The following is an 18,532-nucleotide window of genomic DNA, read 5'->3' as shown; positions in this document are numbered from 1 at the left end:
CAAGCTTTTACCGCATAATTGTCTTAGTCAGAATTGCGCATAAATAATATTGCGACACAAGCTTTAATATATATTATACTTTTACTACACATATTGCATGGTGAATATTGGTAAATATTAGACTGAGTTGTCATGCAAATGATTTCCAACTGGAGACACGTCTTCCAGAAATAGATATATAGTGTATTAAGTCATATATTAGAATTAATTAAAGCAACGTGGTTATATAAATTAAGCAACTATATATAGAACATATATATTGAGGATTCTTTCACTGAAATAATAACCTCTAATAAGTTGCTAAACCATGCACATTATATGAGACTACACATATTTCTTTTACGTAATTTAAGTAGTGACACGAGAATATAACCTAAATTACGTATACAAAATCTTCTCCGGTTAGCTTGTAAAAAGTACAAAATATGTTGAATTGCCTAGACTACAAACTTATGCGCATAGTAACAAATTATACATAGTACAAGTCTTGAAAACTATGCTAGCCGCTTTTGTACCACAGTACACACTTGCCCGGCATAGATATACCGGCGAGGATTGGCCTTATTTACTTTGACAAGTCGAAAAAATTCCTAAGCCGGGGATAAGAATAAGGGAAATAACTAGAAAGTACTTATTACTTGGAGCCATAGCCAAGTGAGGTGCCTAATGGGGCTTGACAATCTACGTGCAGGTGCTGGATAAATTCGAGAACCTTCCCTGGGCGTCTGACTATTTAGTGACACGTTGAGTGGCTAATCTCTTAAATTGTAAAACTATTAAAACCTCAAAAGCCTCTCGTCTTGTCGTAGAACCAAACTCTTTCTTCGTTTCGTTATTCGTATTCCTCTTTTAATATATCGACTGCTTCCACTCACAATCACGTTTTCTGTTTATTTATTTTTCTCTCTCTCTCTCTCTCTCTCTCTCTCTCTCTCTATTTGCAATCGCCGCTCAACTCTCATTTATCGCCTTTTTCACATTCGTCTTAGCCAAGTACGTTGCAATGTGGTCCCAGTTTCTTATTGCAAGCGGCGCCACCGTCCTATTTCTCAATCAAGCCGCGCTCGCGTCTCGTCTTCCATCACGTTGCATAATTAAGCAAGACACGGGCACCCATTGGTTGGAAGTTACAACGATCACTCCTCCCCAGTCGCTTCTTGCCCACACCGTTCTTGGCGCATTTTACATCGATGTCGATGCACACTGCAAAATTCGCCAAGATACTCAGGGCGCTTTGAAGGCAGATCCAGTGTATTGAAAGGGCGTAATGAGAAGATTCAACAGCTTTTCCAAGGTACAAGAATATAAGGGGGATACCTATTATGTAGATTTTACGGCCTAGAATCACGGTTTAAAAAAAGACTTTTTTTTTTTTTTGTTCAGAAAGCTTTGTTTATATCATGTTGGGGATTTCTACTTTCCCACCACTTGATGCGGCTGTGAAGTTAATTGCAGGCCTTTTTCGTGGATGTATCTATCTGACCGCAACAATTGCATGGCTTACAGGCTAGATAATATCCTCAGCATAGCAGCGAGTGTTCCCATCGAAAACATTAGCCCGAAGCATTGGATTTTTGTCAGTGATTGAGCTGAATTTTGGTGGGTCTTGAACAGAAAATCCTGTGAGTAACTCATTGTATTCTTTCGGTTTGATGCCTATGTCTCGCAAAAGTCTATACTGACAGGAGTCTCCCGGAATCAAGTCCTCTCTCACCAGACGGGAGTCTTGTTCGTAAAGAGCAGGGATTGGGTCGGTGCTGTGGTGATCCTTCAGCCAAGTGTGTTCTTTGAATTGTCTCTCGAGATCATGCAGCTCTGCCTGTAATCGCGGCAAGCTCATAAATATTGAGGAGATTGTAACCCTTGGAAAATTGCAACCAGCGTGGCCTGGGACACCCAAGTTGCAAGGCCGAGATGCCATGATGGCCCAGGATTCTGCGAAGTGCTTGGCAGATGGCCGTTCCGGCAAAAAGAAATACGCCGAAAAGTTGTGCCAGGTCTCAGTGGTCATAGGCTTGTTCGAAAAAGAGCGTGAAGAGAGGTGCGCTCAGCGATACACTGGCTAAGCTTATAAATCGCGCTCTGAGGACTGTTACCAAGTTGTCTGAGATATTTGTGACCGGCACAGCTTGCCAGAAGACTTGAACAGCTTCATCTTGGTAGTTGACCCTTTGAAGGGGATATAAAAACAGCCCAAGATCTTGCAATCAGGTATGTGGCGACATATATACATGTTTGCTCGCTCATACTGCTAATGAAAGGAGCCGTCGACCAGACTACCACAGCAAGAAGCGAGTCTAAAAAGTACTCGGTTGAGGATGGTTACGAGCTTGGTAAGATAGGATGTGGATGGGATGGAAGGCCCAAGGCTATAAAGTAGTAATATGTACTCTTCCCCCGCCGACTTAAAACTGCGGCACTCCCAGGTGGTCTGCTTTATTTTGATCATTATTGAGCCTCGGCTAGATGAAACCCCGGGTGCGTAGGAATCTCCTCCGCACTGGGTCGCTTCTCCGGGTCATATACAAAGATCTTCGAGAGGAGATCAATATGGTGCGATGCCTCAGGCTCGCCTATCTTTGGGAATGCCTTGAGCATCTCATCAGTCTCCTCCGAGTAGCCTGTAAAGTAGCCGCCTAGGGTTTCCAGTTGCGTCTATAAAGAGCGCCAGCGGCTCTTCCAAGGTTTTGCGTACGCGATCCTCCAGCGGCCGCCTGTTGTTCGCGGGCACCAGAGGTTCACCCTGCTCCTCCTGATTCTCGTCACCGTCATCCTTCACAACCAACCCATCCTCGTCGAATTGGACATCTTTCCACTGCTCGGGAAGATCGCCCAAGGTCCTGATGATCTATAAAAGCACGTTCGCGGGGCAGTCGGTAAATGAATTGAAAAGGTCGTCAACAGTACGGATTCGAAAGATTGCGCATCCCAAGGCCCATGTATCCGACGCCTGGCTCAAGGGCCCTTCAACTGCAACCTCTGGAGCTAGGTACTTGGATGGTATCCCAGGTTGTCTCTCTGACGAGTTGTTAGCCTTGAAAGACTGGCCAAAGTCGATAATGCATATTTCACTGCTCAAGAAAGTACTGGAGGCACAGAAGTCCAGGTGAGCCACAATGTAGTCAGGACCGTGTGGTCCTGGGGGTTCGCCGGAATAAGTGAGGAGTTGGCAAGTTTGTGGCTCTCCAAACTATTCGATGATGCCATGTTCGGTTCCATCCTGGAAAAGATGGGTCTAGAAAGCCTAGACAAGTCCGGACCCAGTACCGGGAATACAAGGCAGAGGTGGCGACCATTAGGTCCGTTCAGCCAGAACTTCCGTTCGACCGTAGAAAAGAAGCGGGATCCAGAAACGCTAGGATCGCTGTTGATAACAGAGCGGTGCTCATACTCAGGTGACTCCCTAGCGATGACAATTTTTAATGCAGCCCAGCGGTTGTCGATGAAGTCCCGGACAAGCCAGACTGTGGAAAAGCCACCCAAGTAGAGCTTGTGGACCACTCGATACCTGCCGTCGTACTCATCGCCAAGATGGACAGGGTGAAATCCCCCAGGCTCGTAGTTCTCCAGGTTCTCGCTTTCACCATCGAGATTGTACGGCAGGTACTTGAACTGTTCAAATTCGGACTAGTCGTCCCCGTCCGGTGAAGGAGGGGGTCCATCTCAAAAACATAGGCGGACACGTCGGTGTTTGGAGAGTCCATGAATGCAGTCCAAGAATGACTGTTCTGAAGATTGGGTTTTTTGATGGCAGTATTTCACAGGGTTCCTGAAATTTAGCGCACGACAAGACAATATTCCAGCCAGTTGCGGCGCCACCTTATGAGGAAATCAAGGAAATCACAACGGACCTCTCCTGTAGGCCGGTCGATGAATGCCAAAAGCGGAGAACAAAAGAGACGGGTCCGGTCCGAGTCTATGGCCGCCTAGGAAAAGCGAATGCGACAGCAAGTTTTGAGTGACAAGTACGGCGGCCATTCTAGAATAGTCATCATGGATACAGTACATACCTAGGTAGGCACCCAACTCGTTCATGCAGCTCAGGGTTTAGAAAAGTGGGTTTCAACACTAATTAATGTTTGTAAGGTTTTTTTTTTTTTTTTTGGGGGNGGGGGGGGGGGGTTTTTTGCGGAAGAGAGAAGGTTATCGATGGCGTTTAGGATAGGAGGGGCTGCGTTGCTTTGTTCATATCCTATCCGCATCAAGAAAACAGATTGAATAGCAGAATGCCGAAAGTGCGATCTGTTTCTTTTTGGGTCAATTTGCCATGATATGCTGTAGGGGAAAACATCCGCTTCTCGTCACGATCAAGTGCTGTAACTACTGCACACGCAACCACGGTATAATTTGGCAGAAAGACCCATGTAAGATACCCACATCGTTATTTATTGTGCGGATAAAAATAGCTACGGCCTGGTCTCCAGGGTACATGCGTCGACTAGCCGCTGAAAATGGGACGTGAGAGGCGGCCCCACCTCCACCTAGCCACAGGTTTTCAGTTGTCACTCTTGTCAGCCAAATCTTGTTGCCTAGATTGGCATGGATGCAGAGTCGTAATTCTGCTGGATACCGACCGAGATTGCTTGTGGCAATCAATCGGCATTAACTTTTGAGACAAGAGCCTTGTGGGCCTCTTGGGAAGGAGATTTGTCGGTACTCTCTTACTTTACACGTTCAAACCAAATTGACCGTCGAAATAAAGCACGGAACGAATTGAGTCCTCTCGTGGAGCTGAAAAGTCCGAGAAAGCTGCAGGGCAAGTTAGCATGTTCTGGACCCTGGCTTGTCAGCTGCGGAACTTAACAACCCGCCTTGCCGCATCTGTTTTGGCACACAAACTGAGACTTGAAAAAACAATGATTGCCCCGGATATATTTGCCGGAACATAGCGAAAAAGAAGCAATACATAGATAGGGGTAAATCAAGAAAATAACCCGCCTAGGCGGGAAGTGGGAGAAAGACGCCACGACTGTTGGGCTAACCGTCACTCACTTTACCAGATATGTACCTTACTAGGTAGGCAAGGTAGTCTGCGTACGTACGTCAATCTGTCGACGTTTGACCTACTCCACAGTTTGACCTGCCCGACCTGATGTGACCAACAAATAATCATCCCGCCCAAACCTAGACTAGGCCCAAATGCATACAGCATGCACGATGAGCGTTGTTGGTGCATGGGGCTGCGGTTTTTGGTCAGTCTTGATTGGCCTGAAATATATCTAGCAAAAATTGCTTTCTGTGATGGAGGGAATATGTCGCCCGATGTGCCCAGAGAACCCGGGAAGGTTGGAAACAAAGGAACCAAGGGTGAAAACAAGCGAGAACCCCGATCTTGTCAGCTAGAACTAGATTGATCGATACAAAGAAAGGAAAAGAAAAAGAAAACCCGCCAGTAAAAATCTTATCCCAGGGGGTATTAATGTGGTGCTGCTTCGCCCCGAACCACTTATTATTGTCTTGACCTCGATTTCGCCCGGCGCCTCGTGTTATATCTTGTATCTATCTTCAGGGTACGGGAAGGCGAATCGCCCACATAGCAAAAATTGTTGTACGACCCATCCAACCAACCAAACATGCATCTATTGTGCTAGGTTTTGATGTGCTGGGTTTCACTTGTGCTGCCATTTTATTCGTCCCGTCTTGTCGGTAGCTCTAATTTCAGCTCAGGTAGCGCCAACCTACCTGCCTTGCTGCTTCACCCCCCATTAGGCCCTGTCCACCTTGTAAGCAACCAACTGCTTACGGGCTGATTTCTTCATTCCTCCTTTTTTCCCCAATAGATTTTGATCTTTTGATCTCACGCGAAACTGTCAAAAAGGTTAATGCTCATTTAATACTGACACCGTCTAAATACCTTTTGTGTACTAAATTTGACGATACGTCTTCGACTTGCAGCGATAACCAAAATTATAGGTGGTTACAGCGCGCGTCCCGCGACGGTGATCTCCGCCCATCTCCGCTGCCACTACTCGAGTCGCGCCAAGTGCGTGGAGGAAAGACCATGGCCGACGTTCTCGATTCACCACAACTCGTTCAAACACCGTCGGTGAATCGACGTGGTTCGACAGAAAAACCTCCAATTTTGGCTTTCCGGTCTTCGTTCGAACGGTTACCTGACGAAATCATCGAACAGTAAGTTTAAACTGACTCGCCGTTAGCTTTTTACTTTGTAGCTTTTTTCCCCAATCGTTCGCAGATCGAAACGAAACAGGCACAACCCCCAAAACCTTCCTACCTACACACTCGCTAAACAAAACAAACAACTGACTCTTGCTCTGCTTGATTTTCCCACACCCTTCCTGTTTAGGATCCTACGATTGACAGACCCAAATTCGTTCGCCTCCCTCGTCCTCTTAAATTCCAAATGGCGAGCAGTATCACAACAAGCGCATCTCTACGAACACCAGCTTGCGCAATGCCCATCTTATGTCGCGAGCCACAAGACCCGCCGTGCGAACCCCACGTCCGACGATGATCTTCCCGACCTCCGCCGGCTCTTTGCCCGCGAGGTCAAGCGCAACCTCTTCGATGCCTACCTGCGCCCGAGCCTGACCGTGATCAAGCTCGTATCCAACTCCATCAGCTCGTCCTCGTGCCCCGGCGGCGAGGGTATGCAGTTCCACCCATCGCCCCGGGGTCATCAGCTGCTGGCGTACAACTCGTCGCGCATCTACGTCATTGACGCGCGGGAACACGAGATCAAAGTCAAGAGGGAGCTCAAGATCCTGAGGAGGCCCGCGGCGACTTGCATCATGGACGATGGCTCCCTCTTGGCCGTTCTCCTAACCGAGATGCAGGTTGATCTGTACGACCTCACCCAGTCCCCGCCGAAGCGTACACAGTCAATCATCCTGGATAACAGCCCGCGCGCCATCGCCCTGTCTCCTTGTGGCTCGGTCCTGGCTGCCGCATACGAGGGCGGGATAGAAGTCTCGTCGCTTAGCCCTGGGGCCATGGGCACAGAGAGGAGGGCTGTAAAGTGCGACGCAGTCGACGCATTGGCATTTTCTTTTGATGGGACCCAAATCCTTGGAACTACGGTTCAGTCTGCCCAGCCGAATACGGTGATATTGACGGCTCCTTACTATGATGCTGGCAGTCATATGGAGAGTGACAACATGAGCGGGCTGTGGACCACTTCCATCCTGTTCCCCAACACCAGCCGCGACTGCAGTCATGCCGTCTTGCTGCAGGATTCAAACTTTGAGGAGGCAGCCTGGGCATTCACCTACGATAGGAGTTTTGAAACCTTTCGCGCTGTCAGGATCGATGATCTGCGCAACGGGACCACATACTTTACTGGCCCAGTACCGAGCAAGAGCTCGCAGGGCAGGCTGCTTCCGTGTACCCTACCGGCAGCATCGTACCGTGGAGATCTCGTGGCGGCCGGCTTTCAGGGGAACGAGATTTGGGTTTACGGCGTTCCCGAGGATCTCGACGCCCCACCCGAACCTCCAAGCAAGGATCCGGAGCACGGCTCGCCTGAAAGCACAGGATTGCGCCGACGCGGCAGTGGACCTTCCACAAGATCCACCTCACGGGGTCAGGAGAATGCCAACGAAAGAGTACCACAGTGGCAGCTGTTGTGCGACAAACTTCGTAACACGTTCATCACCGGGTCCAAGGTTGCTGAGTTGAGCGGCGCCGGCACCGTCAAGTGGGTCGCTGGGTTTGGGGACTCATCGCTCAAGGAAAGACTCATAGTCTGTGCCAAGGGCCTTTCTGACAAGCCAGTGTGCGAGGAGGACGAGTTTGACTTTGCCGATGGCGGCAGGCTTACCCTGATCGACTTTGACTACGGCGTTGAAGACGGTCAGGTTACCGAGATCACCATTGAGGTCGGAGATGCCAAGCCCGAGGTGCTGGAAGAGGAGACGCGTGACATGGAGACTGAAGTTGCAATTGTCAGGAGGAGGACAGTAGCACAGAGGAGGGGCAATCAGAGCTCTGTGATGCGGGCTGCCACGACGGCCGCACGCCTACCTCCTGTTCCCTTGCCCCCTATGCCACAACGCACCAAAGGAGACGATGCTGATGACCCGTTGGTTCCACGACGAACGGGTGTGCCTCCTGTTCCGCAGAGGACTGAGACCGGCGGACCTTTGTCCGACGATGGCGACGGCCAATCCCTGCTCGATCCTCAAGAGGCCCTGGAGGATCCATACTCCCAAACGGGGCCCCGGTCCGGTCCAACTCTCCGTCGGGCGGCCACTGCCGCTGCTAATCATCGCCGCTTTCACCCGTCGTCGGGCCCGGAGCCCGCGGCAGTTCAAATCCGAAGGGTTGATGGACGGCAGGGTCCGCCCCATGAAAGTGATGCTGATAACTGGGTGCCACCACCGCCACCGTACCAGAAGGAAACCCCGGTTGTGGACCTTCCGTCGTTCCTGAGGCACAATAACATTCCGCCTGCCGGCGACAACACAACCACCGTCACTCCTCCGGTGCCGCCAATCCCCAGTCAAATCTCGCATCAAGCATCGCGTAGCAACCCCGTGCTGCCAATAATCCGTCAAACGGCTCCAAATCGACTGTCATCACACGATGGCGTCTTGGCGACTAATCAACAGAGACATGTTAGTGACTCGAGTGTGGCCCGGCCGCGGAGCATTGACGCACCACAGCCCAGTCCGAGCACGTCAGGGCTGGGTATCCGTGACAACGAAGACATATACGATGTCAGCCCGCCGGGGACTCCTAATCATTCAGGACCGCGCCCGGCTGCGATTCCTCGTCATTCGACCGACAGCAGCGGGCATCTAACTACGACTCCCACTCACAATTCGAAAATGTCGACTCCCGTGGCTCCTTCGCCAGCCGTCTCTAACATGGGCCAGGATACCCCCACGCAGGCACCCACTGCATTCACGCCTTCGACGATTGCGAGCACGCCGGCTGTTCGGCAAGGCGGGCAGGGAGGACCGCCGCTACTTGATCTTCAGATTCCGTCGTCTGCTCTGTCGCCTTCGCAGATGTGGAATACCCTCGCCACAGCCAACAGTGTTCAACAGTCGGCAGGCTCCAGGGGTTTGGCCAACTCCCAGACTTGGCCCAAGCAGACTACATCAGACAAGTCACCACCGGCGGTCTGTATGTCTTCGGCTGGGATTCCGCAGTCGGCCCCGGCCACGAGCTTCGACCCTGGCGAGGCCATCGCCAAGGCTCAGCAACAGCCCATACCAGGCGTGATTCGATCCGCCACTCATGGCGCCCCAACCGAGCCTCCTCCTCCAATCCCATCACAGCGCCAGCGTCAGCCTTACTCGCCCAGTCAGCATCCTCTCCAACAGAACCCGATAACCCCAAGGGTGCGCCAGGCCCAACAGGTGTCACCAGTTCCACCCCCCGAGACGCCCCTGATCATCAGCACCCCACGTGGGATCACGGGCGCCTTTGACACCCCAGGCTCGGCTAAGCAAGCCGAGCCACGACCCGAAACGCCCCTCGTGTCCCCCGTGCCCCGTCACCCGCGCGCCTCGCCAGGCTCCTCTGGCCCCGGGTTCCGCCCGGCCGCCGAGCGCCTCGAGGGCATGTACAACTCGTCGTCGTCAATCCCTCGTCCGCCGCACGACTTCCTCAACGTCCCGCTCGTCCCCGCGTCCCCCATATCATCGGGTGCGACTTCGCGCGGTGCCTCCGGCAGCGTTCTCGGCAGGCGCAAGAGCCGCGCCGAGCGCAGCGCCGCCCGCAACATGTCGGACGCCAAGAAGCGCGGCTGGAGGCGGTCCAAGAGCAAGCGCGGCAAGAAGAAGGGTGCCAATGGTGACAACAACCAGCAGCAGGAGACGACCGACGCAGTGGTGGGATCGGCCTTCCAGCAGCACCAGCAGCTCGACGCAGAGGGTGGCAGCGTCCAGGCCTGGACCGAGATCTCGGCGCCGCCGCCGGGCGTGCTGGGTCCGCAGAGCACCGCCAACGCGGCCATGAGCGCGTATCAGAACAAGAAGAGCGGTAGCCGCTTGAGTAAACATAAAAAGGATCACAAGTGTACCGTCATGTGATGGATCTACTTTTTTTTCACTTAATATCTCCTTCGTCTTCCTGGTATCTTGGGTATTTGGGGACAGGCGTTTTCAGGATTTGTCAAATCAGGGTTTGGGGCACATAGAAATCATGGGTGGATATATATTGGAAAAAAAGACTGCATTCTGGGCTGTCAATACAGAAACTGTTCAACGATGCTTTTTTTCCAGTTTGTGCTTACACGAGTGTCCTATTGGTGGTCTTTGGGCTTCGAGGCTACTACGCCATGTCCACACTTTGGACAGTGCCCAAGGAATAGGGCATAGTGTTAGTAAATGTCTCTACTCACCACGAGGAAACGCCATGACGGCACGGCTGCTGGCTGCACGAGGCGTGGATCTAGTCACTGGAGCTCGGTTTGCGCAGCCAAATCAAAAAATGTCAAAATTAATCAGTATCTGCACAAAGTCACTTTATTTCCGCAGATTGTATGCTACATGATTTCGCTTGCCCTTCAGACTTTTAACCCTTTGAGCTTACTCAAGCTTCAAATCCTCAAACTGCTTGATTGTAGCTTTGAATCCATCGGCTTCGCTCTCTATATCTGCCAGCCTCTTCTTGTCTGCCTCTTGCAGCTCTACAGTCGCCTTCTCCTGGTACTTGGGGTCGTTCAGCACCTTCTTCTGGCGATCGATTAGACCCAAGGACTTGTCAAGCTTCTTCTGTGCCTTGGCAATCTCGGCATCGATGTCGACACGGCCCTTGACGTGCAGGAAGACGGCGGCCGTTGAGCCACAAGGGAACACGACGCAGCCTGCCGGTCGCTTAGCGCTGGCTTCAAGAACCTCAATGGTGGTAACACCCTTGCCCGACAGAGACTTGATGGACTGCAACTCCTTGCGCGCGGTGGCAACGGAGGCATCGTCATAGCATTGGATGAAGACTATAAAACATATTGACCGTTAGCAAAGCAATCTTGTACAAGTTTGCGGATAAACAAAAAATAACATATTTCACTGTGTACTTACCCTTAGCCTCATCTTTGAGTGCATACTCAGCCATGAGAGATCGGATACCCTTGGAGCAGTCAAGCACAAGCTCATACGCGGTTTCGGCTGATGCGTTGTCCAGTGCCTCGTCGTACTGCGGATAGGAAGCAACAACGAGAGATGGTGTGGTGTCGCCCTTGCGGCGGGGCAAGCGCTGCCACAGCTCCTCCGTGACAAATGGCATGAAGGGGTGAATGAGGAGCAGAGCCGACTCGAGGGCCGTGTACAAAGTTTGCATAGCAGACTCCTGCTCAGCGGCCGAGCCATCTTGCAACAAAGCCTTGGAGTTCTCAATAAAAACGTCACAAAGCTGGTTGTACCAGTATGCATACACGAGCTGACTGGACTTCATGAACTCGCGCTCTTGCAATGCCTCGTTGATGCCCTTGGTGGCCTGGTTCATCTTGTGCAGAATCCATTGCTCGGCGAGCGATTCGCTTCCGCCAAGTGTGCGTTTCTCGCGTGGTACAAAGTCGGGATAGTTCTCAAGCTTGCCGAGGACATACTTGGATGCTTGCCAAATCTTGTTAGAGAAACGGCGGAATGCGTGCATAACCTTGATGTCAAAGTTGATGTCGCCACCGCTGGTCGTGTAGTTGATCATGCAGAAGCGGAGTGCGTCAGCTCCACACTCGGGAATACCTTGAGGGAAAGCCTGCTTTTGGTACTTTGTCGCCTTTTCTACCTCGCTGGATGCAAGATTGCCAACAAGGAGTTTGGCGTGCAGGTCGTCCAGCTTGATACCCTTGATGACATCCAGCGGGTCGATAACGTTACCCAGGGACTTGGACATCTTCCTACCATCGCTGTCTCGGACAAGGGAGTGGCAGTATACCTCCTTGAAAGGTACCTTGCCTGTCAACTTCATGCCCAACATGATCATCCTGGCAATCCAGAAGGTCAAAATATCCCAACCGGTTTCCAATGTGCTGGTGGGGTACAGCTTTTGCAGATCCTCGGCTGAAGTGTTAGGCCAGCCAAGTGTGGAAAAGGGCCAGAGACCCGAGCTGAACCAAGTATCAAGAACGTCTTCATCTCTGACAAGCTTGAATTTCTTATCACCCAAGGCCTTCTTGGCCTTTTCTTCAGCTTCTTGTTCCGTCTTTCCGGCGAACCAGCGGTCGTTTGCACCTCGATCATTCTCATCACCCTCAATCTCAGCAAAGTAGACAGGGCATTGGTGGCCCCACCAGAGCTGACGAGAGATACACCAATCTTGGATATTCCTCATCCAGTGCTTGAAGCTCTTTTCAGAGGAGTGCGGCCTGATCTTGATCGAGCCATCCTCTACAGCGCCGATCGCCGCATCGGCCATCTCGCGCATGCGCATCCACCATTGAGGCTTCATTATCGGCTCAATAATATCCTTGCTCCTCTCGCACATGGGAAGGCTCATGGGGTTGTCCTTCTTATCCACGTACAGGCCGGCCTTTTTAAGATCATCCTGGATGGTGTATCGCACGTCGAAGCGTTTCTGGCCCTTGTACGCACCGGCGTTCTCATTCATCAAGCCGTCGTCGGTGAGAATGTTGATAAACTCCAGCTTGTGGGTTTGACCCATGGCAAAATCGTTAGGGTCATGAGCAGGTGTAAGCTTCACGGCACCAGTACCGAAGTCCATTTCCACGGACTTGTCAGCCACAATTGGAAGCTTGCGGCCGGGGATAAACGGATGCACAGCGTTCTTGCCGACGAGGTGTTTATACCTCTCGTCATCAGGGTGAACAGCAATACCTGGTTTTCTTGGTTAGCAAGGGCTTGGATTGATGGCTTTCAAGGACTCAATTCTTACCTGTGTCTCCAAGCATGGTCTCGATACGAGTAGTGGCCACGGTAATGGTCTCTTCAGAGCCCTCCAGGGGGTATTTAAAGTAGACAATCACACCAAACTCGACCTTTTTCGAGTACCCGGGAACGTCCAACAGTGTCCTGCCGCTAATTTCCTTGTTCTCGACCTCAAGGTTGGAAATCGCAGTGTTGAGCTGAGTGCACCAGTTCACCAGCCTGTTGGCCCGGTAAATGACACCTTCCTCGTGGAGTCGTACAAAGGCCTCCATCACGGCAGCGGTAGAGTTCTCATCCATGGTGAAAGCTTCCCTTGTCCAGTCGAAGCTACCGCCCATCTTGCGAAGGGCATTGTTAATCTTGTCGTGGTACTCTCCCTTCCATTCCCACACTTTGCCGATGAAGTCTTGGCGCCCCAGATCATGGCGCGTCTTTTGCTCCCTCTTCCACAGCATCTTCTCGACGACAGACTGGGTTGCGATACCGGCATGGTCGCAGCCGGGCACCCAGAGTGTTGTCTTGCCTCGCATCCTCTCATATCTGATCATCAAGTCCTGCAAACTGTCTCCAAGTGCGTGTCCCATGTGTAGCGCTCCAGTAACTGAAAAGGTAGGTGTGCATCAGCAACAGTTCACGTCTTGCTGCTCCTGATGGAAAAAGAGCACCTACCGTTAGGAGGAGGGTGGACAATGACAAAGCTGCCATCATCCTTGACGTTTCCGTCCTTGGTGAACTCGGGCTTGAAGAAGCCTTCCTTCTCCCACCAGTCATACCATGCCGACTCCACGGCGACGGGGTTGTAGGCTGTGTAGTGAGGGTCCGTCAAGGGTCGGAGGCGCTTCTTCTCGCCAGGTGGCGTGTCGTTCTCGTACGGCGGGAGAGCAGGTTCCTCAGCCTTCTTGGCCTTTTCCTTCTTTGGCTTGTCAGCGCCAGCTGCTGGTGCTGCCTTGGTTGCCGCCGCCGCCTTCTTTTGCTCAAACTTGGCCTGCTTCTCAGCCTTTTTCCGTTCCTTTTCCACTGTTTTTATCGCGTCAACCGGCAGTTCTTGCGGAGGAAAGACAAGGCTTGACGGGGGTCGTACACTCTTTTGCGGTTTTCACCTTGGCTGGGGCCTCGGCGGCGCCAGCATCCTGACCAGCAGCATGGGTGCCAGGGTTGCCGGTAGATGAGCTTTCTTGGACGGCAGATTTGGTGTCCTGGGACAGAGGAGGAGGTGTCCCGTCGTCGGGGCCCTTGGTAGACCCAACTGTAGATCACAATGTGTCAGTGGTGTGACTCAATGGATGGCCATGAGGTAGTGTGTAACTGGGTGCTGGAAGGTAACGTGTATCTGCATCGACAAGATATAGTATAAAAAAGTAGAGGATCAAAACTTACTGGGGTTGCCGCGTCCGCTGTTAGTTGCCATTGTAGCTACTCGAAATATGTATGGTGACGGACGCACCAAGAGTGCGCGGGAGAGTAGACGAGACGTGGTGACGATTTGGGTGCTGTGGGTTGAAGCAACCCACAGACGCGCGACTCGGTGCGGGGGAGGTAGGAAATATTCTGCCGCTAGGTGCAGGCGGCGGGCGTAAGTGGTGAGCAGTGTGACTCTTCTCTGTATGCGCTATCCAATGGACCTCCTGCAGCCGGAAGGAATCGCACCCACCAAAGCTTGAAAATTGAGTGCTCCCAACGGCGAATAGCACCGCCACAGCCCATAGCAGGCGCCACTCCAGCGGGGGAGGCTTGAGCACCCTTGGTCGATTGAGTGGGTCCTACGCGCTTTTCGGGTGGGCCCTGATGTAACCCGATCGCTTGTGGTCGTGCTGGTGACGAGATCATCTCGCATCAACAAAACGAGATCCATCTGAGCAATCAGAATCGAGGTTGTGATTTGTGTTTGATATATTCAAAAGTCGGTCTTACAAGTGAAATGTCAATCCGCTCAACTGGCCTACGGGCTTATAAGTCTGCACAGACAATCGCGTCTCGAAAATGGGCGTCGACTTTGGGTGCAAGCAAAAGTCGAGATCGTTTATCCATTTTGGGTAACGGTTCATTAACAAAGGTACTGCGAGCCTGAGACATTCTTTGGAGGCCGTGATAATATTCTCCAAAACCTTTTGTGCTGACTTTATGTAGCAAGATACTCTAAGCCGCATAGAAGCGTGGCAAGGAGCTGCAGAAAAGAATGGGGTTGTTTTGCAGCCAACAAACTCGGCAGCCATCCTTGTATCAAGAGACCTTTCGAGATGGCTTGACGACTCAGAATTCATGTCAGCGCTCATCTCTAGTCTACGTCTTGGCAGCTCAGAAACGTCCCAGACGGATGTAAATATTCTCAGCGCAGCAGTGGATAGCCTTTGCCCCCAGTCTCTGCATGGCACGCCCTCAAGTGGCCTTTCCATCCTTCAGGGTGACCAAGACGCCATTCTCCCGGGTCTATGGCAGCAAGAATCTGGAGCGAGATCATCAAACTTGATGCAACGCTCAGAAGACGCGCGCCCATCCATTTCGATGCGTCTGAACCCATTCCTTGGTGACTTTCGCGCAGTAGAAGCCACCATACCCCTGGCGAACACCGTTTTCCAAAATGCTCGGCCGTTCACGCTTATTGCCAGCAAGTGGAGGCATGAGTCGACCACCAGCACAGCGCCTAGGCTCATCGATGCACTGGAAAAGGAAACCCAACGCATCGTGGCATCTAACGGAAGCATCCAGTCACATGCCAACATCTCTGTACCTATTTTCCCTTTGACTTCACCGAGGAGAATAGCATCGGGTCTCGGCAACATCGTGCGCCAGGTTGAGGTGGACGGCTCTCCGGTCCCTGCGTCGGAGGAGCTCGAGACTGCTATGCACGCTCTCATTGACACACGCGCGAGGCTGCTGCCGGAAGCTGGTCCGACTTCCAACAGGACCTGGGCATTGGTTGTTCCTGAGGACTCTGCAAGCCTTGAATTCCTCAAAGGTTTATCTACTTCTGTAGACGAGGCTGGTGTCAAGAACGAGCAAGAAAGGGCAGAGACTTTTGCAAGACACTTCTCCGAGATTCTTGCTCAGGGCGGCCGTCTACACCGAGTCTGTAAGTCAGAATTCAATGCAAACCTCGAATTTTTAAGCATAGTGCATCTGTTTCTAACATTATCTCTCTCATAGTGAGCGGTGGAGGTGGCTGGGGCGCCAAAAGGGGCCTGCTGTCCCTTGACCCGCAGACTACTTATTCTTCATCAGGGCCGGAAGATTTGGAGACTTTTATGGCGGCCTTTGGGGGCGAGACTACACCAAACAGTGTTGTATCACCAGGATCATACATCCAGTTCCTGGTCGAGCCGCTGCAGCCATCGCCGTCGCAAGAAACACAGCGACTCCCTTCGCTGCTTCTCGGAACCACGCCCTCAAATACCGTCGAATTGGGCGAGGCAGACCATGCCAGTGGCAAGCAGCTCTCTACTCTCGTAGAGGGACATTTTGGTGCCTTGTCAAACTCGGGTATCTATGTCAACCTTGCCTCAAGCTCGAATGGCGGAAGCCATCCAGGTCATATACTTACCAAGGTCGATGCCCCGAACTCTTACTTGTGGGAAGGATCAAGTCGTTGGATATAGTGGAAATGTAGCAACATAATGTACAATACCTACCTATGTATTACAACCATAAAAGTGGTCATCTAATATTAACCCCCCGGTTCTGTAAATCTGCCCCTATTCTCTCGCCTCAGTCCTCATGATTTAACACACTTGTTACGCAAGTCCTATCACACAGCCGGCCTGGATGCGGAACAGAGCGGGGTCGAGTGGCCAGTAAAATCTGCACTATATGCGCTTGTGTTCCCAGCATCTCAGGCGTTGGTCAGTCGTAATCCAAAGCCTGCCTGCAATAGTTGGGGTTTCCCATAATTGCGTAGGTAATCAACTTGTTCTGCGTTCACCATTCTCTTGTCATCCAACCAAATTCATATACAAGTCAAATAATCCGGCGGAAATTTGTGGCATCCTGAAATATTCACAAAAGGCGTACATGACGACGCCCGATCGGCCATGTCTTTTGGCTACTCTGTTGACGATCTCATAGCGGGCGCCAACATGACGCAGAAGCTCATCCGCATCATGTCCGGCACGAGCGGCGCCAGCATCGAATACCAGGAGGCCATGGCCGAGCTGTGCGCGATGCAGGACGCCTTTATACAGATCAGCAGAATGCACCGCGTGAGCGGCGTGCGGCTCTTCCCGCAAGCCACGGTGAACGCCGTGTCGGTCATCGTGATATAGTCCATGGACACCATCGGCAGGTTTTTAAAACGCACCAAAAGCAACTACAGAGCGATCGGCCGCGGTGATGCTGTGGCGTCGATGGGAGCTGGAGGAAGATGGGTTGGGCACTGTTCAAGGAGCAAGAGCTCAGGGAGCTGCGGGATTCGTTGCACGCTCAACTGGCCTCCGTCAACACGCTTTTGACAGTTGCAAAACAGTAAGTGCTCGTTTTTTGGGGGGGCTTTTCCCGTGGTCTATTAGAACTAGTCTCGCTGGCAAGGGCAAGTTTCAAAACCGATATTGTATACCTCCATCCTGTAAAAAGCAACACAATTAGACTTGAGAACAGCTCACCTTCGACGCAACAAAAGACTTCCATTTTGGCCTCGACCGCTACTCTTCCGAGTTCGGGAACAGCCCCCGAGGAAGAGCTCTCTGTCGAGCCCGAAACGGATTCGGCACAAATTGTACAGATGCAGCATGCGGGTGTCGATAACGCCTCTTGGGAGAAGAAAGTAGATCTAGCTACAATCACAGTCAGGATCGAGGCACGTAATTAGATAGGAGAGCAGCTAGAAGGGCAACGGGAGGAACGGTTCAAAGCTTACTGCCGACCTCCGATTGCATTCCATCATGCGTTGGACACAAGATTTAACTTCCCTTTGAAGGTTGCCAAAACGTAGTAGGCAAGTTTTATATTCCTTTGCGGACAACATCCAGTATAGTTACAAGTCGGCGCTAACAGACCCTTATAATCCACAGGGAACGGGAGAGCTTATCAAGAAGTCATTCGTGTATATAGTATCGTTGGAACTCGTGTTCAACAAGGCCACAACGATCTGAGAGGATCTGATGATGAGATCGTTCATTCACCATTGTTGGATCTAGTAAACAATAATCGCGGGGATATTTCGCCGGGGAACTCTCCCCTATAGTGCGTTCAAGATAGGCAGGCAGGCACTTTTATCACGTATTCTTGATACACTGCACTCGAGCATTTCCCATTCCCTCTTTAACCCACCATCTCCGCTACGCCCTTGTCACCTTCCACTTCCTCTGAATGTAGCATCGCTCAGAGCAGGGCATTACCATCTGCGTTTAGATTCACTCATAAAATGCAACCTAGAGCTTTCAAATGCCCCCTTAATCGAGCGCTCGCTAATGGTTCTCATCACAGACAAGAACAGAAGCTTGGCCCAGGCTTCCAAAGCACTTCATAGGGAGCTTGTAGTGAGTGGTTCATTCAATGTTACTGTCCAATTTAAACTTGGGTGGAAAAATGGTGGACAGTTGGTTAAGGGGATGGATTGCGGATATTCCACAACGTGAACGTGAGTTCATTTGGCTCCAGAAGAATGTGAATCGTCGGTGTTATCATATAGATACCGAGAAAGAGATTCTGCCAGCGTCTGTTGGTGACTGCAAATTCATAAGAGCAGATTTCAAACCGTACAAGTTGCGAATCGGTAAGGAGCCACCTTATGTTGCATCAAATGT

At 51.5% G+C, this 18,532-nt stretch overlaps 5 protein-coding genes across 5 annotated transcripts; 3 read left to right on the top strand and 2 right to left on the bottom strand.

Moving 5' to 3' along the window:
• Positions 1 to 2,448: 2,448 nt before the first annotated feature.
• Positions 2,449 to 4,104, bottom strand: PgNI_03087 (uncharacterized protein; the record flags this gene model as incomplete). The annotated part of the gene is made up of 6 exons (XM_031123141.1): positions 4,011 to 4,104; positions 3,852 to 3,916; positions 3,268 to 3,612; positions 3,024 to 3,190; positions 2,732 to 2,840; positions 2,449 to 2,655 (listed from the first exon to the last, which is right to left on the bottom strand). The coding sequence occupies exons 1-6, from the start codon at positions 4,033 to 4,035 to the stop codon at positions 2,449 to 2,451; spliced, it is 918 nt and encodes a 305-aa protein (XP_030984492.1). The 5' UTR covers positions 4,036 to 4,104.
• A 1,642-nt stretch (positions 4,105 to 5,746) lies between these two features.
• On the top strand, positions 5,747 to 10,001 carry PgNI_03086 (uncharacterized protein; the record flags this gene model as incomplete). Its single annotated transcript, XM_031123140.1, has 2 exons — positions 5,747 to 6,132; positions 6,308 to 10,001. Coding segments are annotated over 2 exons (4,080 nt in total), but the record flags the coding sequence as incomplete, so codon positions are not given.
• Positions 10,002 to 10,388: 387 nt separating this feature from the next.
• Positions 10,389 to 14,624, bottom strand: PgNI_03085 (uncharacterized protein; the record flags this gene model as incomplete). Its single annotated transcript, XM_031123139.1, has 7 exons — positions 10,389 to 10,906; positions 10,992 to 12,746; positions 12,805 to 13,398; positions 13,467 to 13,814; positions 13,879 to 14,043; positions 14,175 to 14,287; positions 14,449 to 14,624. 7 exons carry the CDS (start codon positions 14,622 to 14,624, stop codon positions 10,500 to 10,502), a joined length of 3,558 nt encoding a protein of 1,185 aa, XP_030984494.1. The 3' UTR covers positions 10,389 to 10,499.
• A 39-nt stretch (positions 14,625 to 14,663) lies between these two features.
• On the top strand, positions 14,664 to 17,053 carry PgNI_03084 (uncharacterized protein; the record flags this gene model as incomplete). The annotated part of the gene is made up of 5 exons (XM_031123138.1): positions 14,664 to 14,850; positions 14,925 to 15,867; positions 15,942 to 16,389; positions 16,548 to 16,633; positions 16,797 to 17,053. Exons 1-5 carry the CDS (start codon positions 14,716 to 14,718, stop codon positions 17,051 to 17,053), a joined length of 1,869 nt encoding a protein of 622 aa, XP_030984493.1. The 5' UTR covers positions 14,664 to 14,715.
• Positions 17,054 to 17,151: 98 nt separating this feature from the next.
• On the top strand, positions 17,152 to 17,595 carry PgNI_03083 (uncharacterized protein; the record flags this gene model as incomplete). The annotated part of the gene is made up of 2 exons (XM_031123137.1): positions 17,152 to 17,252; positions 17,316 to 17,595. 2 exons carry the CDS (start codon positions 17,152 to 17,154, stop codon positions 17,593 to 17,595), a joined length of 381 nt encoding a protein of 126 aa, XP_030984496.1.
• Positions 17,596 to 18,532: the final 937 nt, after the last annotated feature.

The sequence above is a fragment of the Pyricularia grisea genome (assembly GCF_004355905.1).
Source record: "Pyricularia grisea strain NI907 chromosome Unknown Pyricularia_grisea_NI907_Scaffold_2, whole genome shotgun sequence".
Lineage (NCBI taxonomy): Eukaryota > Fungi > Ascomycota > Sordariomycetes > Magnaporthales > Pyriculariaceae > Pyricularia > Pyricularia grisea.
Note: the sequence above shows the minus strand (reverse complement) of the source record. Positions and strands in the feature narration are given on the sequence as shown.